Source organism: Chanodichthys erythropterus, chromosome 2 (assembly GCF_024489055.1).
Source record: "Chanodichthys erythropterus isolate Z2021 chromosome 2, ASM2448905v1, whole genome shotgun sequence".
Lineage (NCBI taxonomy): Eukaryota > Metazoa > Chordata > Actinopteri > Cypriniformes > Xenocyprididae > Chanodichthys > Chanodichthys erythropterus.
Genome location: NC_090222.1, coordinates 19116112 through 19142182, shown reverse-complemented (window position 1 = coordinate 19142182; position 26071 = coordinate 19116112). Strand labels below are relative to the sequence as shown.

Below are 26071 nucleotides of genomic sequence, written 5' to 3'. Positions count from 1 at the left end.
AATGTGTTTAACTGATGTTAAATAATTATAATAGTGCAGAAAATACTCACCTGAGTTTAAGTTTATGAACACATCATTTGTCTGGGGAATGACTGTTGTGATGCACTTCTCTTTATTGACCACTAGGGAGCACCATACTCTGTATAAGACACTGGTTTTCAAACTTTTTGCATTCCATGTAGGATACCTCTGGTACTTCTTCTGTAGTCAAGTCAAGTTATCTTTATTTATATAGCGCTTTATACAATATGGATTGTTTCAAAGCAGCTTTACAGGGATAAACAGGAAAATAATGACTCAGTTATTCAAACAGAGTTCAGTCCTGCTGTAAAGCAGCTCTTAAAAGAAAATTTTGACATTGTTCAGCTGAGGTCAGTTCAGTGTTGATTCATTTTTGTTCAATAACTGAAGATAATCAATGTAATGATGACAGAGCTACTTGTTTTCAAACTTTTTAATCAACAGAAACTAGAAGTGTCAGTAGATGACACTTGATGATTCATGACGTTTAAATAATTGTATGTTCTTCAATAAAAACAGAAAAATAAAAGAAATAAGATGTCAATTTACACATTTTAGAAGTTATACCTTTTAAAATAAGTATTTTTTAAAATTTATTAAATATTAATTTATATCTTTTAAATAATTAAACAAATTAATAATAGCACATAAAAATTAGTTTAAGTTTATGAACATCATTATTGGTCTGGGGAATGACCGTCGTGCTGCACATCTCATTATTTACCACTAGGGAGCGCCATACTCTGTATTATGCATTGGTTTTTATTTATTTATTTATATTTTTAATAAATAAAATAGTTTTAAAAATTAACTTTAAATAATTCCAAGTTATCTTGTGGTCTTCTTCTGAGGCCCACTGTTGGGCCCCAGCCCCCTGGTTCACAAACTTTGGTATAACAGACCTTTAGTAGAACACAGCATACATAATGTTCACACTGTGAGTACTTAAAATAAAACCGAATGTGTATTAATAGTAACTTTTGCTAATGATTAATTTTGACAATGATTTCTCTCTTTCTCTCTCCGCAAAAGGGTTTAACTAATGCAAAGGCCAGAGAATATCTGTTGCGAGACGGGCCAAATGCTCTGACCCCTCCACCCACAACACCTGAGTGGATTAAATTCTGTCGTCAACTGTTCGGCGGTTTCTCCATCTTGCTGTGGACCGGAGCCATTCTCTGCTTCTTGGCCTATGCTATTCAGGCTGCCACCGAAGACGAGCCGGCTGGAGATAATGTGCGTATACATCACACGCCAGCATCCTGCCACATATGCCTTTTCAGTGAATCTGCATTAAATATGAATATGATAACTGAATGCGTCTTCTCTGGTCCCTTCTCAGTTGTATCTGGGAATTGTGCTGTCTGCTGTGGTCATCATTACTGGCTGCTTCTCCTACTTCCAGGAGGCAAAGAGCTCCAAGATTATGGAGTCCTTTAAAAACATGGTGCCACAGGTACTGACAACACTCCATGCAAAACTTAAAAGACACAGAAACACAAAGAAACAGTGAGTAGAAATGACACTCTTTCTGTCCACAGCAAGCGTTAGTGATCCGTGAAGGAGAGAAGATGCAGATCAACGCTGAGGAAGTGGTAGGCGGCGACCTGGTGGAGGTCAAAGGTGGAGACCGAATCCCAGCTGACCTCAGAATCGTCTCTTCTCATGGCTGCAAGGTACGTGGTTTATAAACCTCAGTCGTTTGTCGAGAATCTGTGAAACCTGTGGTGGACAACTGTGTGTCTTTGACATAATACGTAGGTGGATAACTCCTCCCTCACCGGCGAATCAGAACCTCAGACAAGATCACCTGACTGCACTCATGACAACCCTCTGGAAACCCGCAACATCGCTTTCTTCTCCACTAACTGTGTGGAAGGTGCGGGATTTACTACAGTGTTGAATTGGGTTATCTAAATAATAGTCAAGTTCAGAAGCGTGACTTTTTCTGTTTCACTGTTAGGCACTGCTCGTGGTATTGTGGTCTGCACTGGTGACCGCACGGTGATGGGCCGCATTGCTACGCTGACCTCAGGACTGGAGACAGGGAAAACCCCCATCGCCAAGGAGATTGAGCACTTTATTCACATCATCACAGGCGTGGCTGTCTTCCTGGGACTGTCTTTCTTCGTTCTGTCAATCATTTTGGGATACTCCTGGCTGGAGGCTGTCATTTTCCTCATCGGAATCATCGTCGCTAATGTGCCTGAGGGTCTGCTGGCTACTGTCACTGTGAGCACATTCAGTCATTTAAGCATTTGAATACTATTCTGAAGGGTAGCAGCCAAAGAACAAAAACATACAGTGTAACCAGTATAGTCCGATTCCAAAATGAATGAATCTTATGAACCTGTTCTTTATTGTTCATCAGAAACATTCAGCATGACCAGGTTGTACAATTCCTGAATAAATTACTCTTATAAACCTTTTTAGTGAATCAAACGAGTAGAGTCTGATTCCCGAGCAAATGACTCAGGTTCTTTTTAGTTCATCAAAACACCCAATCCAACAAAAATATATCCAGCATAAATTCATAATCATTGGCAATATTTTTTTTTTTCTTCCAAATATTCCTCTCTTAAATTGGTTGATGGAACCATTAAGGAACTGAACGATTTAAACAAAATGAAACACACTTAATGTAATTGAATAATTGTCTCTCTAATGTCTCAGGTGTGTCTCACTCTGACGGCTAAGCGTATGGCTAAGAAGAACTGCCTGGTTAAGAATCTTGAAGCTGTGGAGACACTAGGATCCACCTCAACTATCTGCTCGGACAAGACTGGAACATTGACCCAGAATCGAATGACTGTCGCACACATGTGGTTCGACAACCAGATCCATGAAGCCGATACCACTGAAGATCAGTCTGGTTTGTTCCTTTTCTTCTTATGCAGAGATCAATGATGATTTTGTCTTTTCCCAAATTTTCTCTCCAGAGTCTAAGTTGGTTTCTCTCTGCAGGTGCTTCTTTCGACAAGAGCTCTGTGACATGGGTGTCTCTGGCCCGTATTGCAGCACTGTGTAACAGGGCTCAGTTTAAGGCAGGACAAGATACTTTGCCCATCCTAAAGAGGGACGTGGCGGGTGATGCTTCTGAGTCTGCCTTGCTTAAGTGTATCGAGCTGTCCTGTGGCTCAGTCAGGATGATGAGAGATAGGAACAAGAAAGTAGCCGAAATCCCATTCAACTCTACCAACAAATATCAGGTTTGTCATCAGTTGTTGATTTTCAAAATAAATATGCCATGTGAACTTCTCTAGTCAATTAAACTTGACATTGTGTACTGCACATATTGTCATTTTTATGAAAATATTTTAAATATTGTTGGTTCCTATAAATCATCTGCTAAATTACTAAATGTAAATGCTAAATCACTTTATCTGAGTCGAGTGTGGATAATAAAATGTCTGGAGCAGCTCTGCAGCATGTCAAAAATAAAATAATTGGTGTAATTGTGAGCTTAGTCATGTGACCCTAAAACTGAGAGTACCAGATATGAAAACAGTGACTAGCATTACCACCAACAATTTCCTCTTATCCATCTTTCCATATTTCCCCAGCTGTCCATCCATGAGACAGAAGACCCCAACGATAACCGCTACCTGTTGGTGATGAAGGGGGCACCAGAGCGCATCCTAGATCGTTGTTCCACCATAATGCTGCAGGGTAAAGAGCAACCCATGGATGAGGAGTTGAAGGAGGCCTTCCAAAATGCCTACCTGGAGCTTGGAGGACTTGGGGAGAGAGTGCTGGGTGCGTAATATATGGTATCATTACACAGCACTCTGGAATACTCAATTCTGATTGGTCAATCACAGCATTGTAGGTCAAATATTTTGCATAATGACTGCTAAACTGTATAATTAATCATTGTTCATTTTCTACACTGATAGCTTTGAAAGCACTCTGGTTTCTTTTTTTATTAAAAGTTCTTTCAGTTTACTATTTATTTGGTTATTGGCTATGTAATTGTCAGCAAGGTACGAGGAGTATGATGATAAGGAATAAAGTTCAAATGCTAAGTTTAATAACAATCCAACAGGAAAGATACAAACAAGTGCTATTTGAAAGGAGACCAGACAAACACTGAGTGAAGGTGAGGAATTTAAATACACATAGTGATTAACTAAATGACGGACAGCTGTGATGAAGATTAGTGTCCATGGATACTGATGAGTGGCAGAAAACTCAAACAAAAGGAACACATGTGACCGATAAAAACCAACTAAAATCCATGAAGATGAAAGTAAGAATAAACACAATTGAATGAGTGTGACGCAACCTCTCAGCATGGAGAGGAGAAGGTGGAGGTGGACAAAGGGATGGTGACAGGAGCAGGCGAAGGGATGGTGGTAGTTGATGGCAGATGGATAGTGACAGGAGGATGAAGAAACCCCCGGTGCCAAAGATGGATGATGTCCACATATGCAGACCCAGAGCACAGCAGGGATGACAGCCCACAGTGGAGTCCAGGGAGGGAAGAGCCCAGATGTTGTGGTTGCTAACGACGGAGGCAGAGCCGATGGATCCAAAGGCGCAGACAGAGAGCTGATGGACTTGAGCGGCATCGCTGGCTCTGGAAATCTCAGCGATGTTGTGAAAACGTTGGAGGTGGTGCCAGAGTATCCACGGTCTGAGACGGAGCCGGTGTGACTGAGGACAGAGGCAACGCAGAAGGGAAGGAGGAACCTGCTGCAGCCGTAGGGGTGGAGGGACGGAGTGCAGTGGACTGCCCGCAAGTCCGTGGCAGAAGTGGTGTGACGACTGACAAAGGGCGAGTCTACAGGACGAGGGAACCCGATGGAGCCGCAAGTCTGAGGGTCTCCGGTGGAGCCAAATGTGGAAGGAGCCAAGACGGAGCTGACAGGCCGAGATGGAGTGAAGAGATCCAAGGCTGGAGGCGGGGCCGCAGAATCCTCTTGCACTGACGCTGTTGGCGGTATCACGACCTGCGGCTCGACGTCATAGCAGGGCTTCCATGGAGACGGCGTAGGGCCGTAAACATCCGGCAGCGGCAGGACTGAAGGATTGGCTGCGCTTCGCGGTGACGGCGGCAACAGAAATCTTGACAGAATAACGGTAAATATTACACCGTCTATGCAGGTCGATGAAAATAAGTCATAGTTTATGGTTTATTGATGGTACCTGGTGGGATAGGGTGGGAGTCGCTAGCTCCTCACTAAAGTTTATCAGCCAGTCCTCATTGTCTATACTCACTACTCCCTCATCCGCTGGTGTTGCGGGCTCTTACCCCTGGTCAGACTCATGATGGAGCTCCACTTCCAAGGCGAGGGTCAGCTCTGTCCTCTTCTCCTCGGGCTCTGGCTGATGTGTCGCGGTGGGTGGTAGCCCTCCATCTGCAGGGGCTCACACAAATTCTCCGCGGTCAAAGATGGTGTGTTAGGCTCTGGGTCTAGCTGTTTACTACAGTCAAGTTCTGAGGTGTCTGGGAGGTCTACAGGGTGGTGGTAGTGATTTGAGGGTTTCGTCGCCGTAGGGGCAGGTGACGGCAAGATGACAGAATTGTTCATTATAACTGAAGAAATCATGGCATATTCCATATTTTGGTCCAGTCTTCTATCAGCAAGGTACAAGGAAGAAGTAGATGATCAAGAATAAAGTTCAAATGCTGAGTTTAATAACAATCCAACAGGCAACAATACAAACAAGTGCTAACACAAACGAGACCAGACAAACACTGAGTGAAGGTGAGGAACTTAAATACACATGGTGATTAACTAAATGGTGAACAGCTGTGATGAATATTAGTGTCCATGGAAACTGATAAGTGGCAGAAAACTCAAACAAAGGAACACGTGACTGATAAAAATCATCTAAAATCCATGAAGATGAAAGTAAGAATAAAAACAACTGAATGAGTTATAAGGAGGATAATATACAAATAATTATGGTTATATAAAATAACCACCTTAAAATTGAGTATATATAAAATGTATTATATCAAAGTATATACACTCCTGCTCAAATTTGAAAAAAATATAGATTTTTTGCCATCAGAAGAAATAAATAAAATATTTTCAAATAAAAAACATTATTATTTGTTTTTATTATATTGCTTATTATAATATTTAATAATTAAAGAGTAAACTTGCCTCCTTTCCACAGGATTCTGCCATGTCTTAATGCCCGAGGACCAGTACCCAAAAGGCTTTGCCTTTGATGCAGATGATGTGAATTTCCAGACAGACAATCTTTGCTTTGTGGGACTGATGTCAATGATTGACCCGCCCCGCGCTGCCGTGCCCGATGCTGTGGGAAAGTGCCGTTCTGCGGGAATCAAGGTCATCATGGTGACAGGAGATCACCCCATCACTGCCAAGGCCATCGCCAAGGGTGTGGGCATCATCTCAGAGGGTAATGAGACTGTGGAAGACATCGCTGCCCGTCTCAACATCCCCGTCAGTCAGGTCAATCCCAGGTAAAGCAGGGACCAGCACTGTAAATGCACACAGCACCTCAACATGCATTAAAGGTGTGGTCACATTAGTGGAATTTTGTGATTTTGTGTGGAATTTTTGTGATTAGTGGAATTTTTTTGAAAACCAAGCAACTTCCTCTTGGTCAACGTGACAAATTTCCATGACCAATTTGAAGCAGTTGTGAAATCTGTGTGTCTGTCACCCTCATGCAAAATTCCTGATCAAATGGATTACTATTGAAATGAAACAATTTGCAGAACAGCGTGACTGCACCTTTAATAAGTTAATATAAACTCATAGTAGTGTATTTATATGTGTTATTTTCTTTGTGTTTTAGGGATGCCAAAGCTTGTGTGATTCATGGAACAGATCTGAAGGACTATTCTCAGGAGCAAATAGATGATGTTCTGCGGAACCACACTGAGATTGTGTTTGCCAGGACGTCTCCTCAGCAAAAACTCATCATTGTAGAGGGCTGCCAGCGACAGGTAAATGCATATTCTAGCATTCAATACGGTTTGTGATCTTTTGCCATTTCAATCATCATGTCCTGATTTTACCTTAATTTCTTTCCCTTTTCTCCTCTGTTTCTTTTTCTGTCACTCAGGGGGCCATTGTGGCTGTAACAGGCGACGGTGTGAATGATTCTCCAGCCCTGAAAAAGGCTGATATTGGTGTCGCTATGGGCATTTCAGGGTCTGATGTGTCTAAACAGGCCGCTGACATGATTCTGCTAGATGACAACTTTGCCTCAATTGTTACTGGAGTAGAAGAAGGTAAGACAATAAGGAGACTAGTGAATTGGAGTACATGGAAGGACAGGACTGTTGTCAAACAATCCTTTTATCCCCTTGCAGGCCGACTCATCTTTGATAATTTGAAGAAATCCATTGCGTACACCCTGACCAGCAACATCCCTGAGATCACCCCCTTCCTGTTCTTCATTATCGTCAATATCCCACTGCCGCTGGGCACCATCACCATCCTCTGTATCGACCTGGGAACTGACATGGTAAGCACTTCAAATAATTGTAAAAAATGCATTGACATAAGTATATACACATGCATAGGAAAAATAATTACCTACTCTCACACTCAAAATTCAGCTTTCTTATTCACACCATATACAAACAAACATGAACAGCAACAAAGTGTCGGCCCAGAAAGTGTCTACTTTCTCTCTACCTCTGTAGGTACCTGCTATTTCTCTAGCTTACGAGGCTGCTGAGAGTGACATCATGAAGAGGCAGCCCAGGAACCCTCAGAGAGACAAGCTTGTGAATGAGCGTCTCATCAGCATTGCTTACGGACAAATTGGTTAGTCTCGTACTACTTTGAAACTGTAGTTTTTACTAAAGCTTTTACTTTATTTAAAGATGTACAGAACTACAGTTAAGATGCCCTTTTGGAAAAGTAGTCAGCTGTGCTTCAACCTACTAATATTAGGGTTCCCATGGTCAAGGAAAACCTGGAATTAAAAATTGTGTTTTTGTGTAATTGGTAATTAGCAAAAATATATACTAGGGTATATATCAGTTAGGCGATGCAGCAATAAACATGAAGCATTAAACATTTGAACAGATTTATTTAGAGATTTACTCATAGTACCAAAAATAAAACTAAAAAATATGACAAACTATTTTATTGTTTTGTAAAATTATTTTAATACATGCTTGTTATTATTACTTTATATTATTTTCTCAGAAGAGAAACAGATATTGTGTAGGCATCTGTACAAAGAAAAGTAAACATATATATATGTGTGTGTGTGTGTGTGTAGGTATGATCCAGGCTTTGGGTGGTTTCTTCGCCTACTTTGTGATTTTGGCTGAGAATGGCTTCCTGCCCTCATTGCTGGTGGGTATCAGGCTCAACTGGGATGACCGCTCACTAAATGACCTGGAAGACAGTTACGGACAGCAGTGGGTGGGTATCTTGTGTTTTAGCATGTTGTGTAAGTGTTTAGACGTCATACAAGTCTCAGAGGCCCCTGCATGTAGTAAGATGTTGTGTTCGTGTTCCACAGACATACGAGCAGAGGAAGATTGTTGAGTTCACATGTCACACAGCGTTCTTTGTCAGTATTGTGGTTGTACAATGGGCTGATGTCATCATCTGCAAGACCAGACGCAACTCAGTATTCCAGCAGGGCATGAAGTGAGTTCAGGAAGCATGTGTGCTGAATGTGTGTGTTTGTATTCATGAGAACAATTGATGTAACTGTGCTTGTCCTTTTACAGGAATAAGATTCTGATCTTTGGGCTGTTTGAAGAAACAGCTCTCGCTGCATTCCTCTCATACTGCCCGGGCATGGATGTGGCCCTCAGGATGTACCCGCTCAAGTGAGTTTGACACACATGCACAAATTCATACATGAAAATTAATTTTCATGGACACATCCGATTCTAATTTTCTCCAAAGAAAACAGTTCAAAAGGTTTTATTCAGCAAGGACACAATAAATTAAAGTGACCGTAAAGGATTTTTAAAAAAAATCTATTGAAAATAAATACTGTACTTTCTATTCATGAAAGAATCCTCGAAAACAGTTTCCACAAAAATAATAAGCAGCACAACTGTTTTCAACATTGATAATAATAAGAAATGTTTCTTGAGCAAATCAGCATATTAGAATAATTTTTGAAGAATCATGTGACACTGAAGAGTGAAACAAAATCAAATCAAAAGATGGAGCATTCCTAATAGGAAAAGGCAGAGAATTCCATAACCTGGGAGCAATGTTGTTATGACTATTTACTATCATCACTGCTCATAATTTCTGAATACGGGCCATAAAAATGCATAAATGCAATGATACGAAAATTAACATTCGATGGATTGATTATGGATTTAATAATAATATTAAAACATATAATATATTAAAATGGTTATTATTATTCACAACGTGAATAATTGATTCATTTCTTATTCAGAATATGATTATTGAACTTTTGAATGTAAGATCTTCAGTGCTGTGTTAGTCAGTATAACAGTATGATAGAAACTGTTCTTTCAAATATTTGTCTTCATCATTTTTTTAATAATTTCAAATCTTAACAAAGTAATCAAATCAAACTGAAACTGATTCAGATTTCATGATTCATTTCTTTAGTGAAGAATCTACTTTAATTATTAGGTCAATAATAAATACACACGTGAAATACACATTTGAAACAATGTAACACATAACCTAGTTCACCCAAAAATTGAAAATTCTGTCATTTATTACTCACCCTCATGTTGTTCCAGACCCGTAAGACCTTCATTCATCTTCAGAACACAAATTAATAAATTGATAAAATCCGATGGCTCAGTGAGGCCTACATTGTCAGCAAGTTAATTTCCTAGTGCCCAGAAAGCTACTAAAAACATATTTAAAACAGTTCATGTGACTACAGTGGTTCAACCTAATGTTATGAAGCAATGAGAATACTTTTTGTGCACCAAAAAAAACCAAAATAATGACTTTTTAACAATATCTTAGTCAAAACCCTGCTTCATGAAGCTTCGAAGCTTTACAAATCATTTGTTTCGAATCAGTGGTTCTGAGCGTGTATCAAACTGCCAAAGTCACATCCCCCAGTGGTGAAAAATTGAAATTTCAAAACACTTATGACGTAACAAAGTCTCATTTACTGATATCACGTGACTTTGGCAGGTTGATACAGGCTCCGAACCACTGATTCGAAACAAAAGATTCGTAAAGCTTCGAAGCTTCATAAAGTAGTGTTTTGAAATCACAAGATATTGTGGATTAAAGTCATTATTTTGTTTTTTTTGTCACACAAAAAGTATTCTCGTCACTTCATAATATTAAGGTTGAACCACTGTAGTCACATGAACTGTTTTAAATATGTCTTTAATAACTTTCTGGGCATCTGAAGTGTTAATTGTCTTGCTGGCAATGGAGGCCTCACTGAGCCATCAAATTTGATCAAAAATAACTTAATTTGCGTTCCGAAGATTAACGAAGGTTTTACAGGTGTGGAACAACATGAGGGTGAGTAATTAATGACAGAATTTTCATTTTGGGGTGAACTAACTCTTTAAATTGATGCTACATACGGTATACACATTTTGAAATTGCATATTCTGCTACATGGAGTGTATATTTTACTGTATATGGTGAAGTATTCTGCCACTTAAAAGGGTCTCTCTCCTCATTTGTCTCTCATCTCCAGGCCGAGCTGGTGGTTCTGTGCTTTCCCATACAGTTTCTTAATCTTTGTGTATGACGAGGTGCGAAAGCTGCTCCTGCGCCGGAACCCCGGAGGTACGAGTTCCTCTGTACCGCCTCAAAGACACACACTCAGAATTACACAAGTCTGGGTCATTAAGGGTCTCTGTTTGAATCAGGGATACAATAAAACACTATTCAATTAAGAATTCTGAATGAAAACCCGTCATTGCAGATGCGCAAAAACGTCAGCGTTTCTCAAAAGTGATTCCTGCTGTTTTTCTGTCTTTTTTTGCAGGATGGGTGGAAAGGGAGACATACTATTGATCAACAAATCTTCTTTACCCACATTCCTACATCTTCCATTTTGTTCTACTACTTCTTCTCCCAACCAAGACGCACAACCATCCTCTCCCGCCCTCCTTTCAAAGAGACAGCAGCTTCAAGCCAGTAGCACGTCTCCCCCCAAAGAGGAAACCACAAAGCACCTTCCAGACTCTCGACCCCACATTTCCTATAATACTCTTTGCATGTATTTTCACACGGCTGTGTACATAAAGTCTACTATATAACTAAAAATGGCAGCTGCATAATCATTATGTAGATTCGAAAGGAGCTTTTGATGCTAAAAAGGGAGTATGTACGCTCGCCTATTAAAAAGGCCGTCCCTCCTTCAACCCTTTACATCCATGCCTTTTCCCTCGACCTGTCCTCCAGTCACACACGGATACACAGATCACACAAAACCTTGTTGGATCCCAATGCACACACTAGACTCCATTTAACATAGTAACTTTCACTATTTTGTTAATACTTTTGCTTCTTAGGACATTTCATGTTCTTTAATCTCTAACAAAGGTGGTTCGGTGGCTTTTTGAATTTTTATGTCTATTTTTTATTTTCTACTTTAGTTTGATTGACGTTAGCATCCTCTCTCTCTCTCTCTCTCTCTCTCTCATTGATGTTCGCTCTTTGTCTTTGTTTGTGTGCTTGTTTGACCGCTACGATAACCCCAAATGTTTCAATACACTCTCAAACTCTGTGTTTTAGGGAAAATGTAAACAATACCACAACTGATTAAACAAATGAAGACAAATCTTGGAAGATAGAAACACTGAAAAACAGAAAAATTATTCTCTTGTGTGTTTTAACTCATATGACTGTAACACACAGGAAGCAAGTCAGATTCCTATCAGGTTTTGCACAGAAAACTAGTATGATGTTGAACAGCATCTCTGGAATAAAATCCACTGCCGTCACGGACCTAAACACACCAGGTTTTATTGTTTCCCAGTTAAATTTGCTGTTTCGGTACATTAACTGGTGAAGGTAGATTTCAGTTTATCTGTCGTATCAACTTAAACCATTTGTTCTCCGAATATACCTCACTTGAGAAACAAATTTACTCTAAACTTCAAACTTTATCGTCTAAATCATTTCTGGACCAATCAATTGAGCCTGGTGTGTGCGGGTTCCACCGCTGGTTTATCAGGAGATGCCATCTGTATGAAGCAGTATTGTGGTCTGTATGTGCGTGAGTGTCTGCGTGTGTGTGTGTGTGTGTATGTGTGTGTGTGTGTGTGTGTGTGTGTGTGTGTGTGTGTGTGTGTGTGTGTGTGTGTGTGTGTGTGTGTATGTGTGTGTGATGAGGGACAACGAGTGTGCTGCTGCAGTCGGCCATTGGCTGTTCATATGACAGACGTGTGGATGTTGAGACTAAAGACAGAAAGACAAAACTACTGGTAGAATCATGTATATGAAAGGTCAAATCCAATAAAACATCTAGTACATTTAATACTACCAAGTGATGCCTGTCTCTTTATTTTTTCACATTTCTTGATGCTTCAAAAATCTAAGAAAGCAATCAGTTTCTGTGACTGTGTGTGAGAGAGAACTTGTAAGAATTGTATGATATGGGATGTGATAAAAATGACTAAAAAGAAAAAACTTTAAAATTAAAATGAAATCTAAAAATATAAAAATGAAAGCTATTTCAATATATTTATAAAGTCTAGCATAGTATATATAAATAATAATAAATGAACATTACTGAATGCAGATATAAAATAGTATTTTTAAAATGTGTTTTTCTTAGCTGGTTTTGCAAAAGATTTCACATTGGACACATGGCCTATCTCATATTATTTCCAAGGTGATATTTTTGATAATAAGGGCATATAATGCAACAATGATCTGCTGGACTAACAAGAGACAAATGAATCTGCACCAAAATAATGACACCAGAAACAAACATTGGGGAAAAAGTTTCTTCAAAGGTTTAATCCTATTTATTTTTCCATCCTGAGAGACCAAGGTAATTTTATTACAAACCCGATTCCAAAAAAGTTGGGACACTGTACAAATTGTGAAAAACAGAATGCAATGATGTGGAAGTTTCAAATTTCAATATTTTATTCAGAATACAACATAGATGACATATCAAATGTTTAAACTGAGAAAATGTATCATTTTAAGGGAAAAATAAGTAAATAAGTAAAAAATAAGTTGATTTTAAATTTCATGGCATCAACACATCTCAAAAAAGTTGGGACAAGGCCATGTTTTTATAACAGTCTGCAAATGTCTGGGGACTGAGGAGACAAGTTGCTCAAGTTTAGGAATAGGAATGTTGTCCCATTCTGGTCTAATACAGGGTTCTAGTTGCTCAACTGTCTTTAGGTCTTCTTTGTCGCATCTTCCTCTTTATGATGCGCCAAATGTTTTCTATGGGTGAAAGATCTGGACTGCAGGCTGGCCATTTCAGTACCTGGATCCTTCTACGCAGCCATGATGTTGTAATTGATGCAGTATGTGGTCTACCATTGTCATGTTGGAAAATGCAAGGTCTTCCCTGAAAGAGACGATGTCTGGATGGGAGCATATGTTGTTCTAGAACTTGGATATACCTTTCAGCATTGAAGGTGCCTTTCCAGATGTGTAAGCTGCCCATGCCACACGCACTCATGCAACCCCATACCATCAGAGATGCAGGCTTTAGTCCGGATGACATGGCATCCCAGTTTTCCAAAAAGAACTTCAAATTTTGATTCGTCTGACCACAGAACAGTTTTCCACTTTGCCACAATCCATTTTAAATGAGCCTTGGCCCAGAGAAAACGCCTGCACTTCTGGATCATGTTTAGATATGGCTTCTTTTTTGACCTATAGAGTTTTAACCGGCAACGGCGAATGGCACGGTGGATTGTGTTCAGCGACAATGTTTTCTGGAAGTATTCCTGAGCCCATGTTGTGATTTCCATTACAGTAGCATAATTAGCTAACCCTAACCCTAACCCTAACCCTAACCTAATTAGCACTGCATTATTCATATACTTTATTGTCAATAAATACCTTGAGATGGCTTGAAAAACCATTGTTATAACTATAATTGACAGCATATACAAACAAAAATCTACTTTTCTTCAATGCAAAGTTTTAAACTCGGTAATAAAATAAGCAATAAAATTGCAAACAACAGCACAAATAAATAGAATAGAGAGCTATGAAACAAAGTTTTTCAGTTAAGTAGGTTTTTATTCAGGTAAGAAATACAACAGAAATTAAAGTAATCAAATGTAAAAAAAAAAAAAAAAAAAAAAAAAAAAATGTTTCTTAATAGTTTTTGTTATCAGTTATGTACATTAGGGTTTTATGTTACATCTTCTGTTTAAGGAATGTTTATTGCATTATGTAGTGTTGTGTTTTGCGTTTGTGTAAATGACACTGCACATTCTCTATATTAGTATATACTTCAGCTTGTGGAAAATCTACTTGTGATGAACTCTGATTTTGATCAAATAAATGCAGATTTGATGAGCATATGAGACTTCTTTCAAAAACACTAAAAATAGTAATAATAAAAATAGAGTGCTTCAATATAAGTTGTAAGAGCTAAATAAAGTACTCTATCATTTGTGATAGAGTCACCGACTACCTACCTGCGTGGTATGTGATGTAATGTAGGGCTTATTTTTGCCCCAGGGTTACACCCCTTATTTTCTGGGGTTTATTTTAACCCTTTATTCAGTATAGTTTATGACGACTTATCCTTTATACCGTACAGCTTATTGCTACTGTACTGGGGCGTTAGGACCCGCAGGCGATAGGTTGATCAGACCCACTGGCCTCTCTAACACCTCTTCCTGCAGCTACCCAGCCTCCCATCCAAATAGAGATTGGGCTCAACCCTGCTTAGCTTCAGTGGGTGTGCAGGTGAAAGCTTCAGGTTGACCTCTGCAGGGCTTCAACCACAGACCCTCTTACGTAGAAATAATTGTGGAGTTATTTAATCCTCCTCTGCTGAGATCTGGAGAGATCTGGGGCCTTATTTATAAAACGTTGCACAGAAACCATCCTAAATTTGATCTTACGATCATTTGTCAGATGTGCGTATGTGTGATTCATAGAACATACGCACAGAAAACGAGCCCCTCTCTTTCAGATGTGAAATCTATAAATAGCAAATGATCTTGAACTTGCACCCAGTTTCAGTTCTCCACTTTGTAAACGACACCTATTTAATGTCATTTACATATAAAAGTACTAATCCTTTAAAGGTGCCCTAGAACCAGTTTTAAAAGATGTAATATAAGTCTAAGGTGTCCCCTGAACGTGTCTGTGAAGTTTCAGCTCAAAATACCCCATAGATTTTTTTTTAATTACTTTTTTTAACTGCCTATTTTGAGCCATACTTATATATGCACCGATTCAGTGCGCGGCCCCTTTAAATCTCGCGCTCCCCGCCCCCGAGCTCTCGACTGCCTTAAACACCATAAACAAAGTTCACACAGCTAATATAACCCTCAAAATGGATCTTTATAAGATGTTCGTCATGCATGCTGCATGCATGCATTGGATCATGTGAGTATAGTATTTATTAGGATGTTTATATATTTGATTCTGAATGAGTTTGAGGCTATTCTCCGTGGCTAACGGGCTAAAGCTAACTGTTGGAGAGATTTATAAAGAATGAAGTTGTGTTTATGAATTATACAGACTGCAAGTGTTTAAAAATGAAAATAATGACGTATCTCTTGTCTCCGTGAATACAGTAAGAAAAGATGGTAACTTTAACCACATTTAACAGTACATTAGCAACATGCTAACGAAATATTTAGAAAGACAATTTAAAAATATCACTAAAAATATCATATCATGGATCATGTCAGTTATTATTGCTCCATCTGCCATTTTTCACTATTGTTCTTGCTTGCTTACCTAGTCTGATGGTTCAGCTGTGCAGAGATCCAGACGTTAATACTGGCTGCCCTTGTGTAATGCTTTGAACATGGGCTGGCATATGCAAATACTGGGGGCGTACATATTAATGATCCCTGTGGGATATTCTATGTAGTGAAACTACATAATGCATTACATGCTTTGAACGCTGAATGGTGTTTCACCCACGAGGGGGCGTTGTTGAGTTAGTTGAATAAATGCATGGCTAGTGAGGAGTCCACGGGTGTTTTGTGTGCTATTTACCCACGTTTTAAGATAGAGAACACGACAATCCCGACTTTTACGTAACAGTCGGTGTTATGTTGAGATTCGCCTGTTCTTCGGAGGTCTTTTAAACAAATGAGATTTATATAAGAAGGAGGAAACAATGGAGTTTGAGACACACTGTATGTCATTTCCATGTACTGAACTCTTGTTATTCATCTAAAATTTATTCAAATAAAATTTTTCATTCGATGCCACCTTTAATTAAGAATGGCGAGCTGCAAGAATAGTTTAGATTTCCAAAAACCTGCAGTAATCTGACAAGAAAAAGTGTGTATGTCTGCTCAGACCATGATGTGGCGCTAAGCACTTTTCCACGTCAAAGACCGTTTTTATAAATATGAGAGTTGGTACGCATTTAAGCGTACGCACACATGATCAAATCTGTGCGTATGCACAATTTATAAACGAGGCCCTTAATGTCTTCTTTTATCTTCAGTTGATTTCATCTAAAGCTATGGCTGAAGTCAGTTGTTACGCTTGTGTTTCTGTTTGTCTCTTTTTTTCTGTTCTCTTCTTTCCTTCAGTGACTTTCCTTGCTAAGATGATTCTATAAATAATATATAAAGATTTTCTGGTTTATTTCTTTTCTCTTGGCTGACATGTGGCATTGCTATGGCCTGCTTGTGGCTCAGATCTGGTAAACAGGAGCAGTCCGCCCAAGTGCCATTATTCCATGCCACATGTGGCCCAATCATCATACCGCTCATGGCAGATGTGGGACGGATTCGAGCCGGCACAAGGATGCTAACTGGGGAGTGTCATTTGGAATTAATTTATGGAGTTATTTTTATTAAAATATATGTTGATAATGATTAAACATTTCAGTGGCCTCCAAAGGCACCTTTTTAGGTAGCCTATATAAAGGGATGGATTGTGTATGCAGGTGTGTGTGTGTGAGAAAGAAAGTCTCTCTCTCTCATCCAATACTACAATGATAAATAATTTAATAAACAGTGCCTATTTTACTACTCTTTAAAACAATAAATAAATGTTTAAGGTACAGTAGCCCATATATATAATTTATAATATCGCTCTGATTATATTAATATACAAATAAACTTTAAAAAAATGTACACACCTTATTTTGGTAACTTGGAGTCCAGTCATGAAAATAATCAAGATCAACAAAATAGGCCAACATTAGCCACAATTTTTTTCTATTTCTCTTAATGAGGGCAAAAAAGACTGTCTTCTTCGGCCACAGCAGAGTGACTGAAATCTGCTGACTGCAGCATTCATCATACATTTGTCACTGCAAACTACTGACTTGCAAAACTGGGCTGCCCAACACACACAAAGGCACACACACATCTGTAATGTCCCTTGGGAGAATGTTATGGGCTCACTGCAGTGCTCCTGTTTCGCCCTCCCTCCCTCCCTCCCTCCCTCCTGACTGCACTGCTGTAATGGAATATCGATCGCTGCTTTTGCCGCAGTGTTTAAAAGGAGAGGAAGATTGCACTCAAGGTCATCACTATGGAAACTTAAAAATGAGATGGACTGTCACTGGACTGTTGTCATAAAAACAGGTCATGTAAGTCAAATGTGTGTGATGTGAAAATGAGAGGACACAAAAGATGAAACTAGGCAATAAGTCATGTTACTTTCCCATGAGCAACCATTAAATAAATAACAGACTTAAAGGTATCATACAGGCTGAGCATTTTATTGCACTTCCCATTCATTGACACAACAGAAGCAAGTTGTAAAATAAGAGACAATAAACAAATTTCCATAAAATGAGAACATAGATATATATATATATAAAAAAAAACATCCACTGGGAATATTGGCATTAGAAACTGATTACACTGAATAGCAATAATACACTATCTTTGCTGACGCATGCAGTTATTAAATCATGTATGCGCTAGCTGTCCTAACAAGACCGATGTAACAACTTATGAGCCAAGTATAGCCCAAGACAAATGATCATGTAATGACTGGTACCCTATATATATCAAAGAAACTGTCAAGACAGTACATTCCTGTTGTCTGATTTTTTTTTTTCTCTCGCTATTTTGGATGAGCTAGCATAACCTTTTGACCAAAAGCTACTCCTTATACTTGTCCATGAGGATATGAAAAAACTGAAAATCTTTAAAGAGATAGTTCACCCAAAAGTCAAAATAATCAAAAAAGTCATTTACTCACCCTCATGTCATTCCAAAAAAAAAAGAAAAAAAGAAAAAGTTCAACGGAACATAAAAAGATTTTGAAAAATGTCTTTTTTTGTCCATTCAATGAAAGTCAATAGGAACCAATGTTGTTTTGAATCCCATTTCTTTCATTTTGGAAAAAAAACATTCTTCAAAATTATCTTCTTTTGTGTTCCAGTTTGGAACTTCCAGGATTTGAGTAAACTGTGCCTTTAATGATAGTATAACTTGAAATAGTTTTTACTACTAAACTGCATTTTTGCTTTAGGTCACAGTGCATTTAGTTTGTGCTTTGAGGATATTCTGGAAATAAATAATGGAACAAATGAACATGATATCCAATTGGTACCAGTAAAGGCATTTGAGGTGTTATAATGTGCTTGATCTGTCTTAGGTGAATTCAGTTTAACAGTCTTTACTTCTTAGCTGGCCAATCTGTGCGTAAACTAATATTGTCAAATTAGTGCAACCAATATGTGCTAATGTAAATGATGAGGCAAGACATTTTCGGTTAACATGAGCCAAAAGGTCAAAGGTGAGAGGTTTAAACAGGTTCCATGAGCAGCTCATCCATGTCAGACGACTCCAGTTCATGAAAGGCCGCGTGAGACCCGATAACAACTAGCGTAGCACCTGAACAAAAAAGAATCCGAGAGTTTCAGAAAGACTGTTTGGGGAAAAACACAGAAGTACAATGAGATGAAAGTAAAAAAACTCACCTAGTATCCAGAACACAGCAGATCCTGCCCCTGCGAGCCAGAACACGGGGAAGGAAACCCCTCCGGCTAAACCTAACTGGTGTCCCTGAGTCAACTCACGACCTGAGAAAGAAATGAGTGAGTTTGCTCAATAGGTCATTAGAGCACTTACACCCTAACATCAAATATTCAGCACTTAAACTCTAGCACTTTAAGCAAACAGATCAAATGACGTAACTCAGGCTATGTCTATATTAATCCAGATACATCTGAAAATGAGAAAACAAATTAAAATATTTTTGATGAAATCCGAGAGGGATTTTTTTTTTCAATACAAAGCATAGAAAGCAACAATTTCTGTCATTCAAGGACCAGAAAGGTAGTAAAGACAGTGTTAAAACAGTTGATGTGACTACAGTGGTTCAACCTTAATTTTCCGAACCACCGACAATACATTTTGTGCGTAAAAACAACAAAAAAATAACTTTATTCAACAATTTATTCTCTACCCAGTCAGATGCCAGCTCAGTATTGGCCGGCTCCTGTGTCAGCATCACACGCATACATCGTGCTGCTCACGTGAACAGCGGTCGGCCAATACTGAGCTGACGTTCGGACGTAAACACAGAAGCGCTGAACTGCGTTCACTGCATCAACGGTGTACGAGACTGACAGGGAAGAGAAGAAATTTATATTTACTACTTTTCTTACTATAGGGAATAAAAAAATCCCTTGGATTTCATCAAAAAATATCTTAATTTGTGTTCTGAAGATGAACAAAGGTCTTACGGTTTGGTGAGTAAATAATGACAGAAATTTCATTTCTGGGTGAACTAACCCTTTAATCACCAATCCAAAGTATGGCCTAAAACACACTTGCAATCTGCAGGACAGCAATTGCAAGGTGTTTGTCATTTTTGCAGGAATGCAATATAAAGATTGTACAAAGTAAGATTTATCTTTAGCAATACTATGAAAGTGAAAAGCACATACTGGTATAACCAGATATCTATCTGTAAAATATGTGTCAAATGACTAAACAACAAACGTGCATCACTGTTTTCAAATATCTTTGTTTTCATAGTCCCCACAGCAACACAAAAACAGCATTTTCAAATTTATCCACGTGGGAGTGTCTTCAAAAAACTCTTTCTCAGTGTGGACGGAAGGCCAAAATGTAGAGTAAAGAAATGCATTTTTAAATGTATCCAGATTAATGTAGACGATGTATCCTCATATAGCCTTATATACTACTAATCTAAATCTCACTCTCTTACCAAAAACGACCAGCTTCTTTTCCAGTGTTTTCAAGTGAATTATATAGAAGGCACCAGCAAACACTCCCAAAGCAATCAAGAGCATCGGGGAACTGATACTGAAGGAAGAAAGGACAGAGAAAACTGTAAATCAGCAATTTATGTGAACACCTTAAAAATTCCCCTGAATGTTTATTCTGTTAAATGACTTCTAGATTGCTGAGTGAATGTGGACCTTCAGAGAAACTTAAACACACACCCATGTTGTGTACATAAGAACAGAGGCTCTCGAGCGTCTTTGTTTCTATTACACTGGAGCCTTTTATGTCATTTGAAGAAGTTGCACAAAAATAAAATCATATTGCTAAACATTACCTCATTTGTACTAAAAATTCAAGGTGATTTCAGGAAGTGGTTCCTTACATGCAGTAGAGGATGAGACCCAGGAAGATGAAGGTGTAGTTGCTGTGATAGGTGTTCATGTTCCTCACCACACGCTGGCACAGCTCTCCAAAATTCCGAGGTTTGGAGAACTTGCGCTGGTCCACAAAGCCGGCCCATGGACGGATGGACTTCCGCCTGCGGTCCACCCAATCCTTAATCACAGCACCAGACAGACCTTTGGGCAGCCAAAGCCTGATGTCCGAGACAAAGAAGAAAATAGAATTACCAGAGTACTAATATAATATAATTATTTAAAAAAAAATAATAATAGTGTCATAATAACACAAGAACAAACAAGACAGGAAATGATTGAATGTATATTTAAATGGTGACTCACCTCCCCATGACTCCTGCCCCAGGAAGCTGTTCTGCCTCACTGCTAAAAGGGTCACTTGCTTTTCCGTCCATATCAAGGTGTCTGATAACACACAGATCTTAATTAACAGAAATATATATTACTACTTTAACAATTAAAGTATCTAGTTAATTTCCAATGTAGTTAAGAAGAACCACTGCATACACTATACAGGTACACTATATATATACTAGTCTATCTATGCAGTTTTGGGTAAGTTTCTCTAAAAAGTAATTAACAACTAGCTACAAATTACATCTTGGACAGTGTAATTAGATTACTGTACTGATACTGTACACCCTCTAAAGAGTATTGCATTGCTTAAAGGGTCATGAAACCCCATTTTTTGAGCTGTGAACAGATATGTATAGGCTGCACATCATTGAAAACACTAAAGGTACTCATTAATTTTAGATAAAAGTTAAAATTAGTTATTTTTGCATTTTTCAGAGCGATTTCTACCTTCCGTTTGAAAAGCAAAGTCGGAGCAACGTCACAAAAACTGACGTCATCGTGTACTACCGGCAAGATCCGGAGCGCTGATTGGCTCCAAGTATGGGCTGGTCGAACATGCTGACGTCAACAGTTTCTGCATTTATCCATGACTTAAAGGAACACTCCACTTTTTTTGAAAATAGGCTCATTTTCCAACTCCCCTAGAGTTAAACAGTTGAGTTTTACTGTTTTCGAATCCATTCAGCCGATCTCCGGTTCTGGCGGTACCACTTTTAGCATAGCTTAGCATAGTTCATTCAATCTGATTAGACCGTTAGCATCGCGCTTAAAAATGACCAAAGAGTTTTGATATTTTTCCTATTTAAAACTTGACTCTTCTGTAGTTAAATCGTGTACTAAGACCGACGGAAAATGAAAAGTTGTGATTTTCTAGGCTGATATGGCTAGGAACTATACTCTCATTCAGGCGTAATAATCAAGGAACTTTGCTGCCGTACCATGGCTGCAGCAGTGCAATGATATTACGCAGCGTCTCTCACAAATGTCTCCATGGTTGCAAGGCACGTTCCCTGTGCAAGCAGGGGGTCACGGGCGCTGCGTAATATCATTGCACTGCTGCAGCCATGGAACGGCAGCAAAGTTCCTTGATTATTACGCCTGAATGAGTATAGTTCCTAGCCATACCGGCCTAGAAAATCACAACTTTTTATTTTCCGTCGGTCTTAGTACACGATTTAACTACAGAAGAGTCAAGTTTTAAATAGGAAAAATATCAAAACTCTTTGGTCATTTTTAAGCGCGATGCTAACGGTCTAATCAGATTCAATGAACTATGCTAAGCTATGCTAAAAGTGGTACCGCCAGAACCGGAGATCGGCTGAATGGATTCGAAAACGGTAAAACTCAACTGTTTAACTCTAGGGGAGTTGGAAAATGAGCCTATTTTCAAAAAAAGTGGAGTGTTCCTTTAAAGCTCATTCAATCATTGCTTAAGTTATTACTTTCTAAATCGCATATCAACCTCGACCAGTCGAACAATACAAGGATAGACATGAAACTGCTCTTTTCATTTTTTTAAATAAATAATATAAAATCTAATTATTTTTGAACTGACCAAAGTATTTAAAGCGAGGTTACATTAAAACATACACTTTACATTAGACATTACATTTTGATGTCCACTATAGTTTTATATAGAATTATTCTAAAGACTATATTCTATATAGTATTTAATGCAACTACATCAGAAGTAACTGTAATTAAATTACAGAAAAAAATTAGTAATACCTTACTTTACTTTTTCAAGAAAAAATATTATATTAATTACTCAGTAATGGATTACACCAAACACTGACAATATAGCAGTACTCTGTCCAGGTGCTGTGAGATGTAGAGAACACTCTGGGACCCTTCTCTAATTCGGGGTCCATCTACTATTTGCCATATTGTATTTATTAAACTATTATATTATTACATTACTATAGTCCTCAAAGGTGCAGGAGGTCATAATTCATATCGAAAAATTGTATATCACATATGTAAGAGGCACAAGAAACCTTCAAAGTGGGAAACAGGACTATAAAAAGATCTCTTAGTAAAACACATTCTTATATGATTGATGAGAGAAAAAGAAAAATCAATTAAATAATCATTCTAAATGTCTTAAATGACATTATGTGAGCTAATGGAAAGTTGATGTCACTCATGAGCTGGTACAGAAACTCTGAATCCACAACGAGAAAGAAACCGGATCAACAAGTTTGTTAAGCTGCTGCATTATGTCTGATTTGTCCAAAACATATTAAATTATGAAATTATACCATTTAACAACATGTTATTTTTTGACGGGTTCGTACAAAAACACTCCCCAAAAGTTTGTTTATCAAATCTGTAACGGAAACTAGCAAGCGCTCTCTTAAATAACGTTGATTTCCCTCAACTATAAAAAATAAAATAAAATAAAAGTGAGCTTTGAGAAGCGACAGCAAGTTTAGATATTGCTAAAACTGCACACAGAGAGGGAAATAAATCCTAAAACAAAATTCTTACTCACAGTACTTTCCGTAGATGTGTCCAGTGTGTTGATGCTCGGCGGATATGATGTGGTTAGCCAGCAGTGACGTTGACGATCTTCTTCTGTAGACGTGATCATGAGTCGAGCTGACGACTGCCTCCTAGTGACATGGACCAAACCAACAAGCCAGATAAAGAGATATTTTTATATAATCAGTTATATTAAATGAAAATGAATTATTATTATTATATTGTATATTATTTTATGCTACACTTATCATTGTAATATTATATAGCTGTTAGAAGTTATGTCGTAGGCCATCTAGGAAGGCTAATAATTTATGTGTCTTAGAACAGAGGTTTTAAAATGGATAAAAGAGGACTTTCTGTTTTACAACATAAATTACACACTGACATACATCATTTTTGTAAAACATAAATTGTTAAAACGTTTCTGCATGGCTTACCACTACTACAAGGATTACAAGACTTTGACTTCTGTTGTATAAATGGCATGCTGAAGGTCAACAAAAGAAACTAGTTTCTGGTTTAGTATTTCCAGAGGTATATTTAAAAAACTGGAAATGATTTCCTACTGAGATGTGATTTCACTGTTTCCGGACTAATCAAACTATTTTCCTTTCACCAGCAGATTTTGTTATATTGGAAGTTACTATATAACCACAACTTTACTCCATGAATCCCTATATGGAACAATAGGTTTATTTCATCTCAGTACAAGTCTCTATGCATTCTTGATTGGCTTGAAAAAGGTGTTTGGTCAGTTCTTCATTTAATGGATGAAAATGGAAGATTGTTATTTTAAACATTTTTGTTCTAAATATAATTTGCAGTGCTCTCAAAAAAAATAACTCATTGGATGAACTCAATTTAATTGAGGGCAGGTTTTCCATCCAATAAATATGTGTAGCCCCAACTCATAAAAGACAAATTTATGCAATGAAATGCAATTGAGTTGGTCTAACTTAATTTTATCAAATACAGTTTAAATGTGAACGCAAACAATTTGAGCGTGTTTTAAATGCCATTCCAAAAAGTTTGATTAATTTATACATAACACTTATGTCCACATTCCAGATGGATCTTGTGAACTCCCATCCCTTTTCTTCAATGGAAATGACCTCAAGGCAATGCTTCCCAACAAAATTCCATATTATATCTGACACTTCTGTCATAACAGTGTTTTGCAAGTTTATGATAAATCATTTGTAAAAAAAATTGTGAACACAGCTGTGTTTATATTGGCTTATATCGGCTTTCCAGTGGCTCCTAAAGCTAAGGAAACTCATTTTAAAATATTCAGTGGTATATATCCATCAAGTGAATTTTTAAGACAATGGTTTCATTTGGAAGAAAATGCCTGTATTTTCTGTCAAGTTGAGAGGCAGCTGATCATCTTTTTTTTTTCTTGTGTGTTTTCATATATTTTCTGGGACAATTTTTCTATCTTATTGGTTGGAGAAAAAGATTCATTTACTGCCCACTTTTGCTAGGAAACATATTACGTTTTGGATGATAAAAAAAATGTTTTTTTTTTTTTATTAATGTAATGTTGATTCTGGGGAAATTTTTCATTCATAAATGCAAATGTATGAAGACAAACCTTATTTTTCTGCATTCAAAAGAGACTTTATTTGTAATTACTTTTCTTCTTTGGAATGTATGAAAATGAAAAAGGCCCAGAAATTTGCTGGAATAATAAGAGACCTGGATCTCTTAGAAGATGAATGAAGAGACCCCTTCTTAATTTTATTTATTTTTTTTTTTTTTTAAATATGTGTAATTTTCTTTTATTAATATTTTTTTTAACTGATATGTGCCTTGCTTGATACTTATTTAAAGGATTAGTTCACTTTCAAATTAAAATTCATTTCCTGATAATTTACTTACCCCCATGTTATCCAAGATATCCATGTCCTTCTCTCTTCAGTCGAAAAGAAATTGAGGTTTTTGATAAAAAACATTCCAGGATTTTTCTCCATATAGTGGACTTCAATGGACCCCAAACGGTTGAAGGCCAAAATTACAGTTTACAGCGATCCCAAACGAGAAATAAGGGTCTTATCTAGAGAAACCATCGCTCATTTTTCTAAAAAAACCCATAAATGCTCATCTTGAGCTAGCTTTGAACTAGTTTGAACTAAGGTTTGAACTAAATTCTCATATACAATATGCAAGTATATAACAATTAGTTCAAACTTTGACCTGTGGAGGGCAGTAATACACTTAGCAGTGTCTACACTGCAGAAATTCTGATAGAGATGAAGAGAGCTAATTTAAGATGAGCAATTATGGTTAAAACGTATATAATTTTTACATTTTTTTTAGAAAATGAGTGATGGTTTCTCTAGATAAACCCTTATTTCTCATCGGGGATCGTGTAAAACGCTTTGAAGTTGCACTGAAACCCGTTTGGGGTTCACTGAAGTCCACTATATGGAGAAAAATCGTGGAATGTTTTCATCAAAAACCTTAATTTGAAGAAAGAAGGACATGAACATATTGGATGACATGGGGGTGAGTA

At 37.8% G+C, this 26071-nt stretch overlaps 2 protein-coding genes across 2 annotated transcripts in view; one reads left to right on the top strand and one right to left on the bottom strand.

The window, feature by feature from the left end:
- The window catches only part of atp1a3b (ATPase Na+/K+ transporting subunit alpha 3b), a 28060-nt gene extending 15621 nt beyond the window's left edge, over positions 1 to 12439 (top strand). The window contains exons 5-22 of the mRNA XM_067404003.1: positions 1054 to 1257; positions 1364 to 1477; positions 1563 to 1697; positions 1783 to 1900; positions 1985 to 2253; positions 2695 to 2893; positions 2986 to 3230; positions 3585 to 3777; positions 6151 to 6463; positions 6802 to 6952; positions 7072 to 7240; positions 7322 to 7476; positions 7658 to 7781; positions 8245 to 8390; positions 8491 to 8621; positions 8705 to 8806; positions 10645 to 10736; positions 10939 to 12439. Coding sequence (XP_067260104.1) covers positions 1054 to 1257; positions 1364 to 1477; positions 1563 to 1697; positions 1783 to 1900; positions 1985 to 2253; positions 2695 to 2893; positions 2986 to 3230; positions 3585 to 3777; positions 6151 to 6463; positions 6802 to 6952; positions 7072 to 7240; positions 7322 to 7476; positions 7658 to 7781; positions 8245 to 8390; positions 8491 to 8621; positions 8705 to 8806; positions 10645 to 10736; positions 10939 to 10967 — 2889 coding nt within the window. The 3' untranslated portion in view covers positions 10968 to 12439. The remainder of the gene's footprint in view (positions 1 to 1053; positions 1258 to 1363; positions 1478 to 1562; positions 1698 to 1782; positions 1901 to 1984; positions 2254 to 2694; positions 2894 to 2985; positions 3231 to 3584; positions 3778 to 6150; positions 6464 to 6801; positions 6953 to 7071; positions 7241 to 7321; positions 7477 to 7657; positions 7782 to 8244; positions 8391 to 8490; positions 8622 to 8704; positions 8807 to 10644; positions 10737 to 10938) is intronic.
- Positions 12440 to 17911: 5472 nt separating this feature from the next.
- On the bottom strand, positions 17912 to 23613 carry rabac1 (Rab acceptor 1 (prenylated)). Its single transcript, XM_067393397.1, has 6 exons — positions 23567 to 23613; positions 21040 to 21120; positions 20682 to 20894; positions 20280 to 20377; positions 19024 to 19125; positions 17912 to 18937 (listed from the first exon to the last, which is right to left on the bottom strand). The coding sequence occupies exons 2-6, from the start codon at positions 21108 to 21110 to the stop codon at positions 18849 to 18851; spliced, it is 573 nt and encodes a 190-aa protein (XP_067249498.1). The 5' UTR covers positions 21111 to 21120; positions 23567 to 23613; the 3' UTR covers positions 17912 to 18848.
- Between the last annotated feature and the right edge of the window lie 2458 nt (positions 23614 to 26071).

Coding starts and splice junctions, on each gene's coding strand:
- rabac1 (XM_067393397.1), bottom strand. CDS start 21,110: ATGGACGGAAAAGCAAGTGACCCTTTTAGCAGTGAGGCAGAACAGCTT. Junction 20,895..21,039: donor GGGGCAGGAGTCATGGGGAG/GTGAGTCACCAT, acceptor CTCGGACATCAG/GCTTTGGCTGCCCAAAGGTC. Junction 20,378..20,681: donor GGTCTCATCCTCTACTGCAT/GTAAGGAACCAC, acceptor TTCTTCCTTCAG/TATCAGTTCCCCGATGCTCT.